This window comes from Nannospalax galili, unplaced genomic scaffold (assembly GCF_000622305.1).
Source record: "Nannospalax galili isolate Female #2095 unplaced genomic scaffold, S.galili_v1.0 scaffold749, whole genome shotgun sequence".
In the NCBI taxonomy this organism is placed as follows: Eukaryota; Metazoa; Chordata; class Mammalia; order Rodentia; family Spalacidae; genus Nannospalax; species Nannospalax galili.
The window spans coordinates 156,953-176,650 of record NW_008359885.1 but is presented as its reverse complement, the minus strand read 5'-3'; the positions used below and the strand labels follow the sequence as shown (position 1 = coordinate 176,650).

The 19,698-nt window shown below is 41.6% G+C and overlaps 1 protein-coding gene across 2 annotated transcripts; it reads right to left on the bottom strand.

Annotated features, from left to right (window-relative positions):
• Window positions 1–282: 282 nt before the first annotated feature.
• Window positions 283–18,903, bottom strand: Yeats4 (YEATS domain containing 4). Of its 2 annotated transcripts, XM_008823696.2 has the most exons (7): window positions 18,602–18,899; window positions 14,973–15,092; window positions 12,396–12,462; window positions 12,031–12,125; window positions 3,136–3,228; window positions 2,733–2,820; window positions 283–906 (listed from the first exon to the last, which is right to left on the bottom strand). In XM_008823696.2, exons 1-7 carry the CDS (start codon window positions 18,650–18,652, stop codon window positions 737–739), a joined length of 684 nt encoding a protein of 227 aa, XP_008821918.1. In that variant the 5' UTR covers window positions 18,653–18,899; the 3' UTR covers window positions 283–736. The 2 variants fall into 2 exon arrangements, with proteins under 2 accessions (XP_008821918.1, XP_029414847.1); XM_029558987.1 differs by lacking the exon at window positions 3,136–3,228 and having other exon boundaries at window positions 18,602–18,903.
• Between the last annotated feature and the right edge of the window lie 795 nt (window positions 18,904–19,698).

Here is a 19,698-nt window from a genome sequence, read left to right as displayed (position 1 = left end):
ACAGGGAAACCCTGTTTCAAAAAGACCAAAAACAAACAAACAAACAAACAAACAAAAAACCCCAAAAAAACAAAAGATGTGCAATCAGAGTCAGGCATAGGGGTACATGTCTGTAATCTCAGAGAGAGGTTAGTGGATCTCTGAGTCAAGGCCAGCCAGTGCTACATAGTTGATACCTTGTCTGAAAAAGGAAAAAGCTATGAGATGGCAATACTGTGGGAAATGTTAATTTGTATTGAGGGAGCTTCAAAAAGTCTTCAAAGAAAACACAAAAGGCAGACATGGGAGCAGAAAAGCACGTTTATTGAATACTTACTGGTACATCATATACAAAAGAGGCAGAAGGGGCAGATAACAAAAACTTGAAGAATTAAATATACACACTAGTTACTAATTCTCACTAGTAGAGAAGTACAAAATTTGTACAGGTTATACTTTATAATGAAATTCTGATGCCTGCCTAAAGGAAAATAACTACATATATATTCCAAAAAAAAAAAAAAAACTTTAAAAATTGTGCTTAACATTATGGAATGCTATGCAGCATCAACTCTCAGTACACACATATTATTTCCCAATAAAGACTGTTCGAATATCGTGAACTTGGACTTCACCTCTGTGAAATCCATGGCTGGCCAAATATACCTGTAGTTCTTCCAAGAAACATCACAGAATTACATTGAGTCCGTTTCTCCATCAGAGTCCACCCTACTTTGTTTAACTTGCGACTAGCTGCTTATATGTCTTTTGTCTGATCATCTTCTTCAAGTTTTCTGATTTCATTTTTTAAACAATTTATAGTTTCACGACTTGCTTTTAATCTCTCCTTAAGCTCTGCAATTTCAAAGCTTGTTTTTTTCTTGGCAGCTTCTAATTTTTCTCTGGTTTTCACTTCAAGTTCTGCAACTATGGAAGAAAATACTTGTACTGAGTAATTCTTTCCTCACAATGTTTAAGATGTGTCACAGAGCAAGGAACACAGCATTTCCCTGGGTGGTGTTTCCATGATGAAATTGAACAACTTAAGATATAGAACATTAAACTCTGGTGTGTTAGAGAAGGTATGAAAGTCTCAATTCCCAACACAAGCTTTAACTTGCTTTCTGCAGGATGAAACTGTAGCCACTTACAGTTAAAGTTTTGAGACATTATTTCTTTTTCTCTATATACATATTACTTTGGAAATAAGGGGGCACATACACCCAACAGATGCCAGTGAGCCAGCTGAAAGTATTCTTAAATATGTACATGTGCAATTTACATAATAAATAAAATCACATTACCAAAATAAGACTGTATCTTTTTCCATAAATGGTAGCAAGCTGGGCATTGTGGTGCACGCCTTTGAATCCCAGCACTTGGGAGGCAGAGACAGGCAGATCTTTGTGAGTTCTAGGCCAGCTGGGGCTACAGGGAGACCCTGTCTCAAAAAGACCCCCCCCCAAGCAAAGCTGTCTAAATTTGAATTGTAGTTCTAATATTTATTAGCTATGATATCAAGTTATTTCAATTTCTACATTCATTTTCTCATTTATGAACCATAAGCTACAATGGCACAGACCTCATAAATATTTATTTAGAAGATTTTGTATACATGTATGTGTATACTTGTGTGTTCTGTGGAGGTCAGAGGTCAATGTCAAGTGTTTTCCTCTATCACTCTCCACCTTATCTTTTGATGTTTTGGTTTGTTAGCCTTTCACGGCTACATCATTTCTCCAGTATGCCACCTTATTTATTGAGACAGAATCTCTCACTGAACTTGGAGCTCATTGATTGGGCAACTAGCTGGCCAGTAAACCCCAGTAACCTTCCTGTCTCTGCCTCCCCAGCACTAGGATTACAAGGGCAAATCACTGTATCTGGTTTTTTTACATAGGTGCTGGGGATCTAAACTCAGGTCCTCATGTATGTAAGTAAGCACTTTACAGAATGAGTCATCTCCCCCAATCCCTGTCCAGAAGATTTTAAATGAACTAATGTACAGAAAGTACCTAGAATACTGCCTGATACATAAAACACCTCATCAACTATTATTATGATTGTTTATGTTGAGAAAAGAACATTAATATTTGAAAAATTCTAGGGACTGGTGGTATAGCTCCATGGTACAGTACTTGCCTAACATATGTGAGGTTCTGGGTTCAATCCCCAGAAATACGAAAACAAAATAAAACAAAAATTCTAGCTGGATACATTACAAAACTACTTAATAGAATTTATCTGCTTAAATGTGCCAGTTGGCTAGTGCAGTTACAAAAATTCCTGCCTGCATCCAACATCTCCATCTTGTGGCCACCTTAGGTAATTGATGCTGCTGCTGCACCTAGGGGTGTTCTCTCACACATCTCAGTCATCAATTAGCAGCAAGAAGGTATAGTGAAAACAAACAAACAAACAAACAAACAAACGTAGCTTTGCAATCAGAAAGACCTGAGTTCAAATGCATCCTTGATCCCTTATTATATAGATGCAGTTATTTCCAAGTCTCCCCCAATTACTACACATGACAGTGTTAAAACTTGGTATTTCTCAAAGGATTTATGAGGATTAAGTAAAAACACACAGTAAATACTAATGAGTATTTTGCTCATTGTTGGCACTGATAGCAACATATATCCTGTTTGTTAATTCCTAAGAATTTACCTATGCTAGAAAAAAAAGTCACTAATTCTTTCACCATTACAGAATCATACTACTTTTCAAGACTAACGAAGGATCAAAGCACTTACATTCTGTTTCATGCTTATAGGCTCCTAATGTCAGCTGACGAGATGTTGTTAACAGTTGCTGCATCATTGCTGTTGGGTCTTGAAATATCTTAAGGGATAGAATTTTTTTAAAAAGTTGAATAATTTTAAAGTTCTCCAACTTAATATGCTTTCAGAGCTCTTACTCTATGAACCAGTGAGACTGCTCAGCAGGTAAAGATGCAAGCCTCATGACCCGAGTTCCATCCCTGGGACCCACATGGTGGAAGGAGAAAACCAAATCCCACAGGTTGTCCTTTGATCTCCACATGAGCACGGTGTCATAAGAGCAGCTACACACACACACACACACACACACACACATACACATGCAATAAACAGGTGTTAAAAAAAAAAAAACAACCTCCACTCACAAAAATCTTACCATTTCATCATAGAACTCTGAAACCACTGTCTTTTTCCCCAACATTGCATTGGTGTCAGATTGGAAGAGCTTTAGTAAATGATAGAGTGTTACCTGTGAAATAAAAACGGAGGTCTCATCTGTACAACAGTTAGCATTATCATGAGATCCTTCTTTCCTCCCATCTCTGCCCTGCTTCATTTTTTCTTGAAGAAAAATTTTTTTTGAGACAGATCTCACTATGTATCCCAGGCTGGCCTCGCTATGTAGCAGAAACTAAGGACTTGAACTCCTGATCCTCCTACCTCCACTTCTCAAGTGCTAGGATCACAAGCATGCGCTGCCATGACACTGTCATTTCTTTAACTAAAGTAGGGAATGGAATTAGTAAACATATCCAATTCTGGACCTTGCTTCAATTGCAACTTATGTTGCAAATCACCCAAACTCTGTGTAACTTTCTTAAAAAGATACACCATCTATCCCTATCTACTTAACAGGAACATTCTACCGAAGTCAGAGGAGGATCTATCTAAACATTTCTCTAAGAACAACTATACCCCAAAACTACACAAGATAAAGCTATGGAAATTAAGTCTGGAAAATCACTAAGACATGAACTGTTTTGTTTATACAAGTGAAACTGGAGTAATTGTTAACACCTGTCTGTGAAGGTTAAAGTTTACAAATTTACTGGGAAAAAAGGTTTGATGCTAGGCATGGTAGTACACTCAAGTAATCCTAACACAGGAGAGGCTGAGATAGGAGGACTGTTCAAAATTCAAGGTCAGGAGCCTGGGCTAAAGAGACCCTATCTAAAAAACCAACCAACCAGCCAACCAACCAACCAAGGGGTCTGGAGAAAGGGCTCAGTGGTTAAGAGCATTGGGTGCTCTTGCAGAGGGACGTCCCAGTACCCACATGGCAGCTAACAGCCTTCCATAACTCTAGCTCCAGGAGAATATGATGTCCTTTTCTGGTTACTGCAGGCATTGCATGCACAGGTACACTTACATACATGCAGGCAAATCACTCATACACATTAAAAAAAAAAAAAAAAACTGAAAACTAAACAAAAACCCTCAAAAAAATATTATCTAAAAGAATAATCAGTACTAAAATCTTCAGTGAGGGCAAGCTACTCTACTATGGGTCAAAAAATTACTACATACACAAAATAATAAACATCTTGTCCGTGATAATTCACTTTGGCAAGAACAACTTGTTTCCAAACACTTAAAAACCGGTGTAGGACAACATCAAAGGAAAAGCTTCGCAGCACAACCTGCCACTACTTCAACAGAGTAAAACACAGCTGGCAAAACATACAGCTCATGCTGAAGCTGTGCAAACCAATTCTGAGGCCTCAAAGAATTTTCCAAAAGATTAACTAAAATTGTTATAAGGAAACATGATTCTTTCAAACAGTCACAAAATATGACAGTATCTGAAAAAGTAAGAAAATATACAAATGTTTGCAAATGAATTTAAACAAATGAGCTCATCTTACAGAAATGTCTTACTTCCACTTCAGTGGAAATATCCTACTTTTAAAGGATGTTTTCCAAGTTCAACACGGTGCAGTGAGAACATGGGAGGAAGGAGGAGGGAGAGCTATAGTTCAGTAGTAGAACACTTGCCTAGCAGCAGGCACAAGGCCCTGGGTCTAAGTGTCAGCATGGGTTGGGGGTACAGAAAAGGAAGAAGGCAAATGCCCAGAATCCCACTAAAATAATAGTAAAGAAATCTTAAGAATGAAAGAGTATGAATTATATATTACATATTTAAGGTGTACAATTTGATAAATTTCTGGAATAGAAAAAATAACAGAAAAAAAATACAACCTGAAAAACATAAGGAAGAAAACTGCATCAAAAGTGGGAGCCACAGTTCCTAGGACCTTAAAAGGCTTCAAGTTGAGGACTGGAAAGTATCATAGTCAAGAAAACTATGGTAATAAGGCGTAGCAGTGCATGCCTATAATCCCAGCATGTGGGAGGCTGAAGCAGGAGGACTGAGTTTGAATCTAGTCTGGGGTTACATTAGTGTAGCCAATCAAGGCTACATGGTAAGATCCTGTCTTAAAACAAAAACAAAACAAAACAAAAAAACAAGCAAGCAGGTTGGTGAGAAGGTTCAGGAAGCAAAGGCGCTTACGCTCAGGCAGGCTTGATGACCATCTCTTCAGCCTCACAAACAATGGATATTTCATAATCTGACCAAACAGAGTATGTCCAATTAGGATGACAGCATGAATGGTAGACAGGGAAACTATCAACATGAAAAGTATTTAAATGTTGCCAGGTGTACGTAGTGCATGCCTTTAATCCCGGCACATGGAAGTGGGTGGGGTCTCTGTGAGATCAAGGCCAGCCTAGTCTACATAGCATGTTCTAGGCCAGCTGGGCATACCAGGAGACCTTGTTTCAAAAAGACCAAAAAAATGGAGGAAAGGCAGCATAACAAGTGGTGCTGGCAAAACTGGATCTCCACTTGCAGAAAAATGAAACTTAACCCTTATCTTTCAACCTGCACAAAAGTCAATTCCAAATGGATCAAAGACTGCAATATAAAACCTGAAACTCGGAAATTGCTAGAAGAAAACACAGGTAGCACCCTCTAAGATATAGGTGTAGGAAAGAACTTTCTTAAATCAGACACCAGCTGCTCAGGCACTAAGGTCAACAATCAGTAAGTGGGACCTCATTAAATTACAAAGTTTCTGTACAGACAAAGAAATAACTAAGGAAGGGAAGAGGAAACCCACTGAGTGGGAGAAAATCTTTACCACCTACACATCCAACAGAAGATTAATATCTAGAATATACAAAGAACTCAAAAAGAAAGAAGAAAGGAAATGACCCAATAAAAAGATGGGTGATAGACCTAAATAGAGTTCTCAAATGAAGAAATAAAAATGGCTAAGAAGGACCTTAAAAAGTGCTCAATATCCTTACTAATTAGAGAAATGCAGATAAAAACCACTTTAAGATTTCATATACCCCAGACAGATTGGCAAAGATCAGGAGAATGAAACACTGCAAATGCTGGAGAAAATATAAAGAGAATGCTGGTGGGAATGCAAACTCATGCAACCACTATGGAAAGCAGTGTGGAGAACCCTCAGAAAACTAAAAATGAACCTACCATATGATCCAGTGATACCACACCTTGGCACATACCCAAAGGACTCATCATACTGTAGAGATACCTGTACATCCATGTTTGTTGCTGCTTTCTTCACAATAGCCAAGAAATGGAAACAACCTAAATGTCCCTCAACTGACGAATGGTTAATGAAAATGTGGTACATCTACTCAATGGAGTTCTACTCAGCAGTAAGAAAAGAAGAAATTATGAAATTTGCAGGTAAGTGGATGGAACTACACAGTGTTATACTAAGTGAAGTAACACAAATGCAGAAAATCAAGCGACATATACTCTCCCTCATTTGTGGATTGTAGCACTAATCCCTTATATGTGAGTATATAAATTCTGACGTAATGCCAGGAGCCAGGTAAAGGCAAAGGATACATGGAGGTAAAGGAAAAGAAATAACCTGAAGGGGATAGTAGGGAACAGATATTACCTGAGGGAGGTGGAAGAAGTGGGAGTAATCAGCAGGGAGGAAAGGAGGGAGGGACATGCAAGGGACCATGGTGTGCGGAAGGGAGGGAAGTTAGGAAAGGGAGAGATGGTGGGAGTTGGGAGATATTGGAGGAAGGGCTGGGATAATGGGGGCACTGTGGCTAGGGAGGGAGTGAGGAGGGAAGCCAGATGGGAGAAAAAGATGAGTGAAATCTTGGGGGGCTAGGAAACAGAGGGAAAGTGATGCCCTAGAAACCCTATGAGGAATGCATATAGAGTGTCTGAACATTAATGCATATGTATACCTGGGGGCTGCTTGGCAGGGAATACAGTGTCAGACAAGAAGAGACCTCCCTTAGAGTGACAGCACTCATCAAAGCTTCTTCTTGCAACAGATGGAGGCTACTTCAGAGTTGCACATCTGGTCAGGCACAGAGAACATACTCTGGGAGATGCCTAGTACTAGGTGACTTACCTGCAGTCGAATCTCTATAACTAAGGTTCATGGAACATAGTGGAATAAGGGGTAGAGAGAGGACTAATGCACCCCTCAACTTTCACCAGTGAGGCTTCCATGTACATCAGAGTGTGATGTACACAGAATGCCACAACTGGCCAAGTTTTGGAGAATAAGAAAGTAGGATGGGACTCCTATATGGATCCTCACCCACCCATAGCTCAGGGGCCACTGTGGAAGAAGAGGTGGAAAGATTGTAAGAGCCAGGTTGGTTCATGAACATATGGTGGTGGAAGCTTCCAGGCCACTGGAGGCTTGTGCATGTGAGCCTGTGGCAGTGGTGGCATTGAACGTGGGATCCACATCAATTCAATTAAACAAAGGCCCAAGGTGGTGGGCCAGCACCAGACTGAGAACTATTTGAGGCTGATGGCTGCTGGGTGAGGGAGAGTATAACTTACATACGACCACTGGATGGGCTGACTAGACGCCAGTGGACATATTTTTACTGAAGGACACTTGGGTACAGACACCTGAATGAATAAGACTCAGCATGTATGGCAGGGTGCATAGTGTTTGGTGGGGGGATAAAGGGAGGGATGTTTGGGGGACGGTGTCTGGATTTGAGTGGAAAATGTTTAAAATTTAAAAAGCTCAATAAAAAAATGGCTATGTTTATTAAGTAGAAAACTAATGTATGAAGAGTTATCAGTAAAAGTTAAAAGAAGTATAATATAAAGCATAGCATTCTTTTTTTCTTTTTTTGGACAAGGTCTTATTATGTACCCCAGGCTAGCCTTGAACTTACAGAGATCTGCCTGCCTCTGTCTCTCAAGTGCTGGGACTAAATCTATATACTACTATGCCCTACCATGCCCAACTTTCTTCTTCTTTTCAAAAAGAATATATGTGTCTGTATTGTGGGCATGTGCATATACATGTGGATGCCCTCAGAGGCCAGAACAGGGTGTTGGATCCCCTAGAACTAGAATTACAGGTGGTTGTGAAGGTTCAATGTGGGTGCTGGAAATCAAACTTTGGTCCTCTAAGAGCATCCAGTGCTCTGAACTGCTGAGTCATCTCTCTAGCTCCCAAGTATCAGCAAGACCTGTTTTTTAATTTTTATTTTAATTTATTATTTTTATTTTATGCGTATGCGTGTATTGCCTGCATGTAGGTAAGTACACCCGTGTTGTGCAACGCCCACGAATGTCAGAAGAGGCTGTTGGATCCCCTGGGACTGGAGTTATGGGCAGTTGTTAGCTGCTATGTGGGTGCTGGGATTCGAACCCGGGTCTTCTGCAAGAACAACCAGTGTTCTTAACCGTTGAGCCATCTCTCCAGTTCCCCTAAAGTCTTTAAAAAAAAAATTTTTTTAAATTTAGTTTTATGAGTGTATTGCCTGCCTGTATGTAAATGCACCTTTGTCGTAGAATGCCCACAAAGGTCAGAAGAGGGCATCAGATCCCCTGCAACTGGAGTTATGGGCAGTTGCTAGACTCCATGTGGGTGCTGAGAAACAAACCTGGATCCTCTGTTAAGAGCAGCCAGTGCTCTTAACCACTGAGCTATCTCTTCAGTCCCCAAACTAGAAGTCTTAATGACAGAAGTCAACCCTTCATATTGGAGATATGCAAGTTAGACTCTCACCTGAGAGACTGCCTAAAGGAATTCATATGTGGGAGCAGCAAGATGTGTCAATGGCTCACAGATTTCACTGTACATTAAAAATAATCACTCCAAAACCTACCCATCATCCAGGAGATAATGCTCAGGAGTTTGAATTTTTTAAAAGCTCCCTGGTATTTCTGGTGCATCCAGTTAGGAACTGGTTCTCTGAACCACTGATCCAGTTGATAATCTCCTTTTTTCAAAAGCATGTACAATTGAAAAATGTAATCTGATTAAAGTATAAATATGTGTGCTGTAAAGAATGAGCTGATTCTAACAAGATAAAAATTAATGGTGCCAGCTGGGCATGGTGGCGCATGCCTTTAATCCCAGCACTGGGAGGCAGAGGCAGGCGGATCTCTTTGAATCCGAGGCCAGCCTGGTCTACATAGTGAGTTCCAGGCCAGGTGGGGATACAGGGAGACCCTGTCTCAAAAAGACAAAAAAAAAAAATTAATGGTGCCAAATGTTAAACCCCAACCACATATATATGGAAGGGTAGAGCCATAAATGAACTGTGATGTTATTTATAGGCATATATATATTTTGGTCTTTTTGAGATAGGGTCTCCCTGTAGCTGGCCTTGAACTCACAGAGATCCACCTGCCTCTGCCTCCCAAGTGCTGGGATTAAAGGCGTGCACCACCATGCCTGGCTGGCATATATATTTTTTATAGTGGTTTTAGTAAAAAGAAAAAATATGGGTCTGGAAAGGTGGCTCAGCAGTTAACAGCACTGGCTGCTTTTGCAGCGGACCCTGGGTTCAGTTCCTAGTACCCATATGGCAGCTTGACAGCCATCTGGAACTCCAGTTCCAGAGATCCTCTTCTGACTTCCGAGGGCATTGCATCACACAGGTGCACTTACACACATGAACTTACACATAAAATAAAAATAATAAGATTTTTTAAAAATGCTGGAAGACTATTAAATATAAACTCAATTAACTGGGTTCAAAAACTAGCGCTGAACATTTGAACTCTGAGCCTCAATAGCCTCATCTAAGATGATGACCATCTTTAACCTGACAAAGTTGAGGAGGAATCAAAGCCACAGTTGGAAGGAGATTCCCCTCCACACACACATTATCCTTTGGTTTTTGATGTCTTGATAGAAAAGATCCATGGTTATAAATAAGGATTCACAAACACATTATAAAATGAAACTCTTCCTACAGATGGTTGCTGAAAAAATGCTTAAGAGTTAGCCACTAAAAACTGAGTATTTGGGCTGGAGAGATGGCTCAGCAGTTAAGAGCACTTATTGCTCTTGTAGAGGATACAGGTTAATTTCCTAGCATCCACATGGTGGCTTACAACCCCTGTAACTTCAGAGAGGTCCTCTTCTGCCCTTTGTTGGCTCCTGCACATACATGGTGCACCGAAACTCATGCAGACTCACACACATACACACAAATAAAAATAAGTACATCTTTTAAAAAATATTCATTTCAGACAGTATACAGATTCCACTTTTGATTGTTACCTATTAAATGATACCAACGAACTTGAAATCTTTGTTTTGCAGGAATCATGGAGCCAAGATGGGAGATTCTTGGGATTTCCCGGACACACCTGATCCCCATGTCTAGAGGCACAACTGGGAGTACCAAAGGGGGCTAGAGAATCCTCCCTTTCCCTCTCCTCTCGCTCATCCCTTCTCTCTTCTCCTTCTCCCTCCCTTTCCCTCTGCCCCCCTTCCCTCCCCTCCCCTCTCTTTTGGAGACAGGTACTTACTATGCAGCCCTGGGGGGCTTGGAACTGGCTATGTGGACCAGACAGGCCTGGAAATCCTCTTGCCTGTGCCTCCCAAGTGCTAGGATTAAAGGCTTGAACCATTTTGCCTGGCTAGAGAAACATTTCAAGATGGACTGGTACCTAGACTACAAGGCTTATAAGGTCTTGACTGCCAGATTCAATTTGACAAGCATGTACCGGATACTCAAGCAAGAGCTACTAAGCCCAGCCGTTGCCACTCCACCTGGTTCATCATTGTGTTCTATGCTAACAACATGGCCCACTGCTGCCAATCACAAGGCTGGCAAGCCAGGCTCCTTTCCATTAACCCTGCCAACCCTCACCTAGTCATTAGCACAGCAGTAGGTTCTGGGGCTGAAGGGTCTGAAGGTCAGACCTGTGGCTATTTACTTCTACATCTGGGCACCAAGACAGAGATGACATGGCAGACAATGAACCAGGCCCCAAGGGATTCTGAATCTACAGGGAGGGCTTCCTGTAGACCCTGTAGAGGTCAAGCTAAGTGATTTCTGCCACTGTCTGTCCTGATGTTCCAGTTACCTGGAGATGGACAATTATAATTTTCTGTGATCTTTTTATTTTTTTGCAAGGTCACCTGTAGCCCAGCTATGAACTTATGAACTTAATATGTTGCAGAGGGGAACCTTGAACTCTTTCTGGCTTTCCTACCTGCACCTCCCAAGTGCTGGGATTACAGAAATTTTCCACCATGCTCATTTTTTCTTCTTTTTATTTTTGTTGTTTTTATTTTTCTGATAGTCTGTGGCCCATGCAGGCATGGAATTTGAAGTAACTCTGTTGTCTCAGCCCTCCTGGTGCTAAGATTAACTGGCCTGCACCACTAGGGCTCTGGTATTTGTTCAACACTCATTTTCCCTTTAGATGTTAGCTTTATTTTATTTTAATTATTTTTTTTTTTTTTGCTGATAGTATGATAGTACTTTTCAAATTGCTTGCTAGGGACCTGCTTGTGTTTTTAGATCTATGAATGGAAGACTCACAATAAAATAAAATTACATACACACACACATACACACACACACACACACACACACACAGACACACCCCAAATCCAACCCCTTAACTTGTGGCAAGATACACTGTGACATAAATTTACAGGAAGTCCATCTGAATGAACTGTAGTTCTTCAGTAAATTTTACAGTTTCACATTTATTAAAGCATCTATTTAATGGGGCTGGAGAGATGCTCAGAAGTTAGGAGCACCAGCTGCTCTTGCAGAGGACCTGGGTTCAGTTACTAGCACCACAAGGTGGTTAACAACCATCCATAACTCCAGTTCTAGTGGCTCTGACATCTTCTTCTGGCCTCTATGGGCACTGCATACACGGATGCACTTACATACATGCAAGCTAAACATTCATATACATAACATTCCAAAAAACATCATCTATTTTCTATTTGCAAATGTTAATGTTACTCACAGGTCTTTCATTAGGGTCAATGAAAAATATTTTGATGATTATTTCAAATTCACCCCATCCTGTTTCAGTAATTTCATATGGAGGCTTAGTAACAACTAGAGAGAGGAAAGAAAAATAAACAAGTATAAATTACTGATTTAATTCACTGGTTCTTTTTGTTTTGTTTCGTTTTTGACTTTTGAGACAGGGTCTCCCTTTGTAGCCCCAGCTGGCCTGGAATTCACTATGTAGACCAGGCTGACCTTGAGCTCACAGAGATCCGCCTGACTGCCTCCCAAGTGCTGGGATTAAAGGCATGCACCACCATGCCTGGCTGTTCACTGGTTCTTTTATTAATAATTATGAATGGAAAGGTTGTACTGTACCTCTTAAAGGATTGCCATAGCTCTCATGTAATTTAAACTGGATTTTCTTCACATATGCTGACATATCCTAAAATATAGAGAAATACGTCCTCCAATGGAAACACACTTAGCATATGCATACGACTTTATAAAATCATTTTCCTTCAAAATTTATAGAATACAATTAAAACAACAACAAAAAAATATGAGTCAGCTGGGCACAGTGGCACATGCCTATAATCCCAGCTGACCAAGATGCCAAGGAAGGGTGACTTCAAGCTTGAGGTCAGCCAGGGCAACTCAGCAAGACCTTGATGCAAAAGAAAATGTTAAAGATGGGCTGGGAGGTGTAGTTCAGTAGTCGTCATGGTTTATTCTCCAATCTGCAACCAAAACAAAACAAACACTAGGCTGGAGAGATGGCTCAGGAGTTAAGAGCAGTGGCTGCTCTTGCAGAGGACCTCCCAGTACCCACATGGTGGCCAACAACCACCTGTAACTCCAGTTCCAGGGGAATCAGACACCCTCTTCTGACCTCTGTGGGCACTGCAGGGCACAGGTGCACTTATATGCAGCCAATATACTCATAACCATAAAATAAAAACAAAACACTCTAACACAAGAAAAAACAAAATTACAAATTAATACCTGGGAAATGATTTTGTTTTAAAAAAGAGCCTGTGGTGAATTCTTTCATAATTCATAAGATATAGTATGCGTGTGTGCATGTGTGTGTGTGTGTGTGTACTCACTTGTTTTGCAAATTCTGGGTTTGTGGGGTGGGTGATTGTTCAAACAGGTCTTACTATGTAGCCCAGGCTGGCCTGGAACTTGCCATCTTCCAGTCTCAGGCATGTATTATTGTACCCTGTTTCAAATTCTTTTATAGGCTTCAATAATAATATTCTCAATTAATTCTGAATTTCCATTAGAAAAAAAAGATTTTGAATTTCCATTAGAAACAAAAGATTCCTTTGTTTTTGAAATAGGGTCTCACTGTGTAGCCCTGGCTGGCCTGGAACTCCCTATGTAGACCAGGCTGGACTTGATCTCAGACAGATCTGCCTGCTTCTGCCTCCTGAGTGCTGGGATTAAATGTGTGTGCCACCACGCCCGGATTCCTTCACTTAATTTGATTTTGAAATGGAAAAGGGTCCTTATTAGTTCTAGTACCTAAAAGGGCTTCTGCCAGGACATCAATATTGTAAAAATACATTTTATAAGCCAAGCATGGTGGTACACACCTGTAATCCTAGGACTTGGGAGGATAAGGCAAAGGGATGGTAAATTTAAGGCTAGCCTGGGCTAGATGGGATTCCATCTTAAAGATAAAGCAAATATATATATATAATTCATTATAGTAAATAAAAATGCAAAATAGAGTAAGTTACACTCTAACAGTAATATTTACTACCATATTTGTTTTTAGTAATTTCTTTTTTGAAAAGTTTTTTATATTTACTTAGAGAGAGAGAGAGAGAGAGAGAGAGAGAGAGAGAGAGAGAGTGAGTGTATAGGGGATATCCATGCTACAGTGCATATTTAGAGGTCGAAGTCAGAGGATAACTTGTGGGAGTTGGTTCTTTCCTTTCGCCATGTGGGTTCTGGGGACTGACCTCAGGTCTCAGGCTTGGAGGCAAGCATCTCTATCCTCTGAGCCCTCTCCGTGGCCCCCCAGTTTTTAGTGATTTCAAATGTGCTCATGTCTGCATATATTTTAAAAACAAAGTCAGGATTATATTGCAATGTTATCAAGAGCTGCTTTTGTCTTCTGTTACACTGTTAAGGGCTTTGCTGTTTACAATGGTAATAAAGCAGAGCCTTGCCTTCAGGCACTCACTGTTAGGCTGGGACCATGTAAAATACAGAATCCAATGGTCTTGAGTGCATTCAGAGCAGTCAGTCATCACTGTAATCAATTTCAGAATTTCTTATACCCAGAAAGAAAACTCCACACCTCTTGACCTACTCCTGGCTTTCCTCTTAACCCATAAAACACTGTTTTCTAGACATTTCTTATGAATGGTATACAGCATGTAATGTCTGCCTTCTTTCATTAAGCATAACGCTTCCAATTTCCCTGGCCTTGATCTCACAGAGCTCCATCTACCTTCCTCTGCCTCTGAATGCTGGGATTAATGGCCTGCACCACCACATCCAGCCAATACTTTCTTCTTAATAATATGTCATTGTATGGATAAACATTTTATTTATTCATTTATTGACAGAGATATTTGGGTTGTTTCTATGTTTTAGATATAATAACATTATTATAGTTACATATAAGTCAAATAATCTATTAATTCAGTAAGCATATGCTAAATATCTACTATGTACTGACTGTCTTCAAGGAATCAGAGACTCAGGAGCAAAGCAAAATTACCAGTAATCAGATCATACAGGAGACCTGTCTTCCATAATCTGACCATCTTATTTCTGCTAATTATATGAAGATGAGAATTCTCATTTTATTCTTTCAAAATGAGGGAGGGGAATTATAATGGGTCTAATTCATACTCAGTCACTATACAGAATTTTATGATTTATTTTCAAACAAACTGTACTTAAAAAAAAAGTTACAGAAAAACAAATACCTACCTCATTTCTATATGGTTTTACATACACTGTCCACTGGTGGGTGTGCCCATCTTCTTCTCTTTTCTTCCCAAAATATCGGGCAACATTACCATAAACTATTGGTTTAACGATAGTAATCCCCTAAAAGAAAAATGATTTAACAGTCAGTGAATATTTTACCATTATCTAAACAGAGATCTGATAGCTTGTTTTAAGACATGGCAGTCTAACAACTTGAGTTTAATTAAAACATGGATTCTTAGACTGGGTGTGGCAGTGTGTCCCCAAAAAACCAAAAACACACCACCACCAACAAAAAAACCCATGTTCTCACAATTCAATAATAGATGAATTATTTTGTATGTGTGTGTGGGAGTCAGAAGATAAGTTTTAGGAGTTGGTTCTCTCCTTCTACCTGAGGATCAAACCCAGGTTGTCAAGCTTGGTGACACGAGCCTTTACCTGCTGAGCCATCTTGCTGGCCTGAAACATTTTTTATTAAAACACCATCTAAAGCATGTGAAATTTTTGTTAAAGAAACACAAAAGACCCTTACAAACCTGAAAGCTAGACCACTCAACACACAAACTGCCAATTTGACTGGCATCAATTGATGGAAAAGGCCTTTTAGTTAGCCTATGGCAGTATGTGCCAAAACACAGCACAGACATCAAAGACAGTTTGAGAGAATTTTCAGTATAAGAAGGCAAACATGGGCTGGGTGTGGTGGCACACGCCTTTAATCCCAGCACTTGGGAGGCAGAAGCAGGCAGAAGCATCCCTGTGAGTTCCAGGCCAGCCTAGTCAACAAAATGAGTTCCAGGGGATCCTGTCTCAAAAAAAAAAAAAAAGGCAAACATGGGGCTGGAGAGATGGCTCAGCAGCTAAGAGCTCTGGTAGAGGACCTGGGTTCAATACCCAGCACCCACATGGTCTGTAAGTCAGTTCCGGGGGATCTGACACCCTCTTCTGACCTTGGGTATTGCAGGGCACATATGTACTCGGATACATGCAGGCAATACACTCATACACATAAAATAAAAATAATAAAAAAATTAAAAAAGAAGGCAAACATTGTCCATTATCCTTACCATTATTATGTGCACTGTAGTTTGGATGTGAAGTATCCCCCCAAAGGCTTCTTGAAAGCTTGATCCCCTGGTGGCACTGAGAGGTAATTGGATCATGAGGGTACTAATCTTATCAATGAATTAACACATAGATGAGCTCATAGGTGAATTGCCTATTAGAAGGTGGAGCTAGCTGGAGGAAGTAGGTCACTGGGTCAGGGTCTTGCTCTTGGCCCTGCCCTTTCTCTCCTTCCCAGCCACCATGAGATAAGCAGCCTTATTCTGCCTAGTTCAGCCTTGCCTCAAGCCTATAGCAATGGAGCCAAATGACCATGGATGGAAACTGACAGAGCACAGAAGGGACAAGTAGGGGCAATGTATATTCTGTATTACAAAAACACACTTGTAACCTATATAGTAGAAAGGAATCTGCACATACATGCTACTAAAAGCTTAGTATGTACACACTGTTAATGGCTTGTCTGTTCTAAGTCCCCCATAGCCTAGATGCCCCTGGAAAAGCATAAGGTTGATACCAGCAGACACTAAGTAGACTCAACATTTCAAGAGGTAGGGTTCAAGGGGCTGGAGAGAAGGCTCAGTGGTTAAGAGCATGGACTGCTCTTCCAGAGGACCCGGGTTTGAATCTCAGCACCCACATGGTAGCTAATATCTGCCCATAACTCCAGTTCTTGGGGATCTGGTGCCCTCTTCTGACCTCCTTGGGCAATGCATGACACAGATGCACTTTCATACATGCAGGCAATACACTCATACATTTAAAATAAAAATAAATAAAATACTAAAAAAATAAACCAGGAGGATTTTTTTTTTTTGGTCTTTTTGAGACAGGGTCTTCTGGTAGCCCCAGATGGCCTGGAATTCACTATGTAGACCAGGCTGGCCTCAAACTCACAGAGAGCAGTCTGCTTCTGCCTCCAGAGTGCTGGGACTAAAGGTATGTGCTACCACACCTGGCTGGTAAGCAGGTTTCTTAAAAAAATGTTTTATTTATTACATTTTTGTGTATGAGTGTACTGCCTACATGTGTGTAAGTGTACTGTATCATGTAATGCCCATGGAGGTCAGAAGAGGGTGTCAGATCCCCTGGAACTGGAGTACAGTTGTGAATCATCATGTTGGTGCTGGGAATGGAACCCCGGTCCTTTTTAAGAGCAACCAGTGCTCTTAACCGCTGACCTATCTCTCTAGCCTTGCTAAACATGTTTTATGTGAAGTGAATAATCATGGTAAGAACTACTGAAGACACTTGTGGACACCACAGATATGGCCTCAAGTTCCAGGCCTGATGAATATAAAGATGCAGACCTGGTGAGCACACAATAAACATCCTGGAGAGGTGCTAGGAATATGCTAGTTCATCAACAGTGAAAGGGGGCTCACTTATCAACAGATTTTCTTCCTGGATGAGATTTATCTAAATTGTTACAAGATGCCCATAATAGTAGTAGCAATCAAAAAAAAAAAATCCCAATTTAAAATTTTTACATGACTTTTTTCAGAAAATAATTTGAGGACTACAGGTTTAACGTTCTCAAATTTTCCTTTACAAATGTCTAGAAACTAACAAGATGCAAGTAGAGAAAAGCTCTAATTTTAACCCTCTCCTTGTAATAGTTCCCTATCCTAAACACTCAGGCAAATGTATGTTTATGAAGTCTTATACTAATGAACTCTCACCTGACATTTCTATTAAATTTCAGTAATGCTTAGGTTTTTGAGGAATTCTCAATTTACAAACGATATTAAAAGTGACTGCTGCATTGACATCGATTAAAATAATGTAAAAATAACATGACGTGGATAAAAACTCTAAAAAAATTCTACTTAAGTAGACTGGTGTAAATGTGCATGATTTCGTTTGAAAGAAAAAAATTCCTATGAATTTATAATCAGAAGGGGTTTTTTAAAAAAGAAAAAAGGATCAGGAACCAGTTGATCCTGCCTTAAAAATTAACCTACCAAGGATGTAGAAAGCCTGGGAGGGCTGGTGAGATGGCTGGCAGCCTGAGTTCGATCCCCAGAACCCACACAGTGGAAGGAAAAGACTCCAACAAGTTGTCCTCCGACGCCAGTCGCCCTCCATTGATAAACAAATGTAAAATGCAAAAATAAAGGTGGGAGGGAAATAGGAGTCACAGTGTCCCACCATTAAGTTAAGGCTCTACGACAACGTTCACTAAATACTTAAGCTAGACGCTCCCTATAGGAGCGACACGCGTTTTATGACCTGATTAGTATCTGAGAGCTTTGGGGACTGGCAAATCTACGCCAGGACAGTAGTCGTTTCCCAGGTAGGCGCGGCAGTCACTGTTCCAACCCGGACCGGTACACACTGGAGGTACTGCCGACCACTCTCCCCAGGTGGGTGGCGCCCCGGTTACCAGGGCCTGGGCGGGCACTTCCTGCCCCAGGTCCCCGCGCAGGCCTGGAACGTTTGTGTTCTGGAGGCAGCGGCGACTAGGGGACGTCGGGTGCAAAGAGCGCGGAGCTTCCGCTCGGAGGCCGGCCGCGCGCGCCCAGTCGGGATGGAGACTCCGCGAGGAGCCACGCACTGACCTTCACTCTCCCGCCGGAGTCAGGCCCAAATTCCGCCATTCTCTTGAACATATTGTCCCAGGGAAGAAGCCGCCTCCGCCAGGGAAAGAGCTCGGGCTGGCGGGGTCGCCGCTCCCCTCACAGGCCCGCTCTTTCCACGGGAACCGCAGCCGAGCGGATCAGGCTGGAGGAGGGCGAGTCACCGCGCTTCGCGGCGCCCAGCGGCCAGCTCCTCCACACCCGAGGCGTCGGGGTCGGCCATTCAGCCCGGCTGTAGCGGGAAGAACGAGCTGAAGGAGGGAGCCGCTTGCGCATGCGCAGCCGGCTCGCGCCCACGTCGCGCACTCTGCGCACGCGCCTGGCTATAGCCGGGTGTCAGTCCAGATCTGGAGAGAAGCAGACAAAGGAAAGAAAAGTAATGCTAAGTAATTTTGGAAAGTTCTCCAGAAGTTAAAGATATGAATTTCCAAGGTTCCACCTAGCACCAAGATGAATACATCCACGTCAAGGCATTATGGACTTTCTTCACTTACGGATGAGGAGATAATCTCACACTTCAAGATTATAGATTCTGGAATCAAAAAGCTTCAGATTGGGCAGGGGAAATGGCTCAGCAAGTAAAAGGCATTTGCTGCCAAGCCAGATGACCTGAGTTCAATTCCTCAGGACTCCCATAGTGAAAGAAAACCGACTCCTACAGATACGCGCGCGCGCGCGCACACACACACACACACACACACACGTCTCCCTGTAGCCCCGGCTGTCCTGGAACTATCGCTATGTAGGTAGACCAGGCTGGCCCCAATCTCAGAGATCTGCCTGCCTCTGCCTCCCGAGTGCTGGGACTAAAGGCGTGTGCCCCTACGCCTGGCCTTGTGTATGAGAGTTATGCCTGCATGTGTGTAAGTGCACCCGTGTCGGGCAGTGCCCACGGAGGACAGAAAAGGGCGTGGGATCCCCTGGAACTGGAGTTATGGATGAACAGTTGTTCACTGCCATGTTAATGCGGGATTCAAACCTGGGTCTTCTGCAAGAACAGTGCTCTTAACTGCCGAACCATCTCGCCATCCCCTACTTAATTTTGAGGCAGCTTCTCTAGGTATCCCCGGCTGGACCAG

Bases quoted from the DNA above. Each gene is read 5' to 3' on its own strand.
- Yeats4 (XM_008823696.2), bottom strand. From the start codon at position 18,652: ATGTTCAAGAGAATGGCGGAATTTGGGCCTGACTCCGGCGGGAGAGTG. The intron at 3,229-12,030 runs GTGAGTAACATT...TTTATTTCACAG, and splicing joins TTGACCCTAATGAAAGACCT to GTAACACTCTATCATTTACT. The intron at 2,821-3,135 runs GTAAGATTTTTG...CTATCCCTTAAG, and splicing joins CAGAGTTCTATGATGAAATG to ATATTTCAAGACCCAACAGC.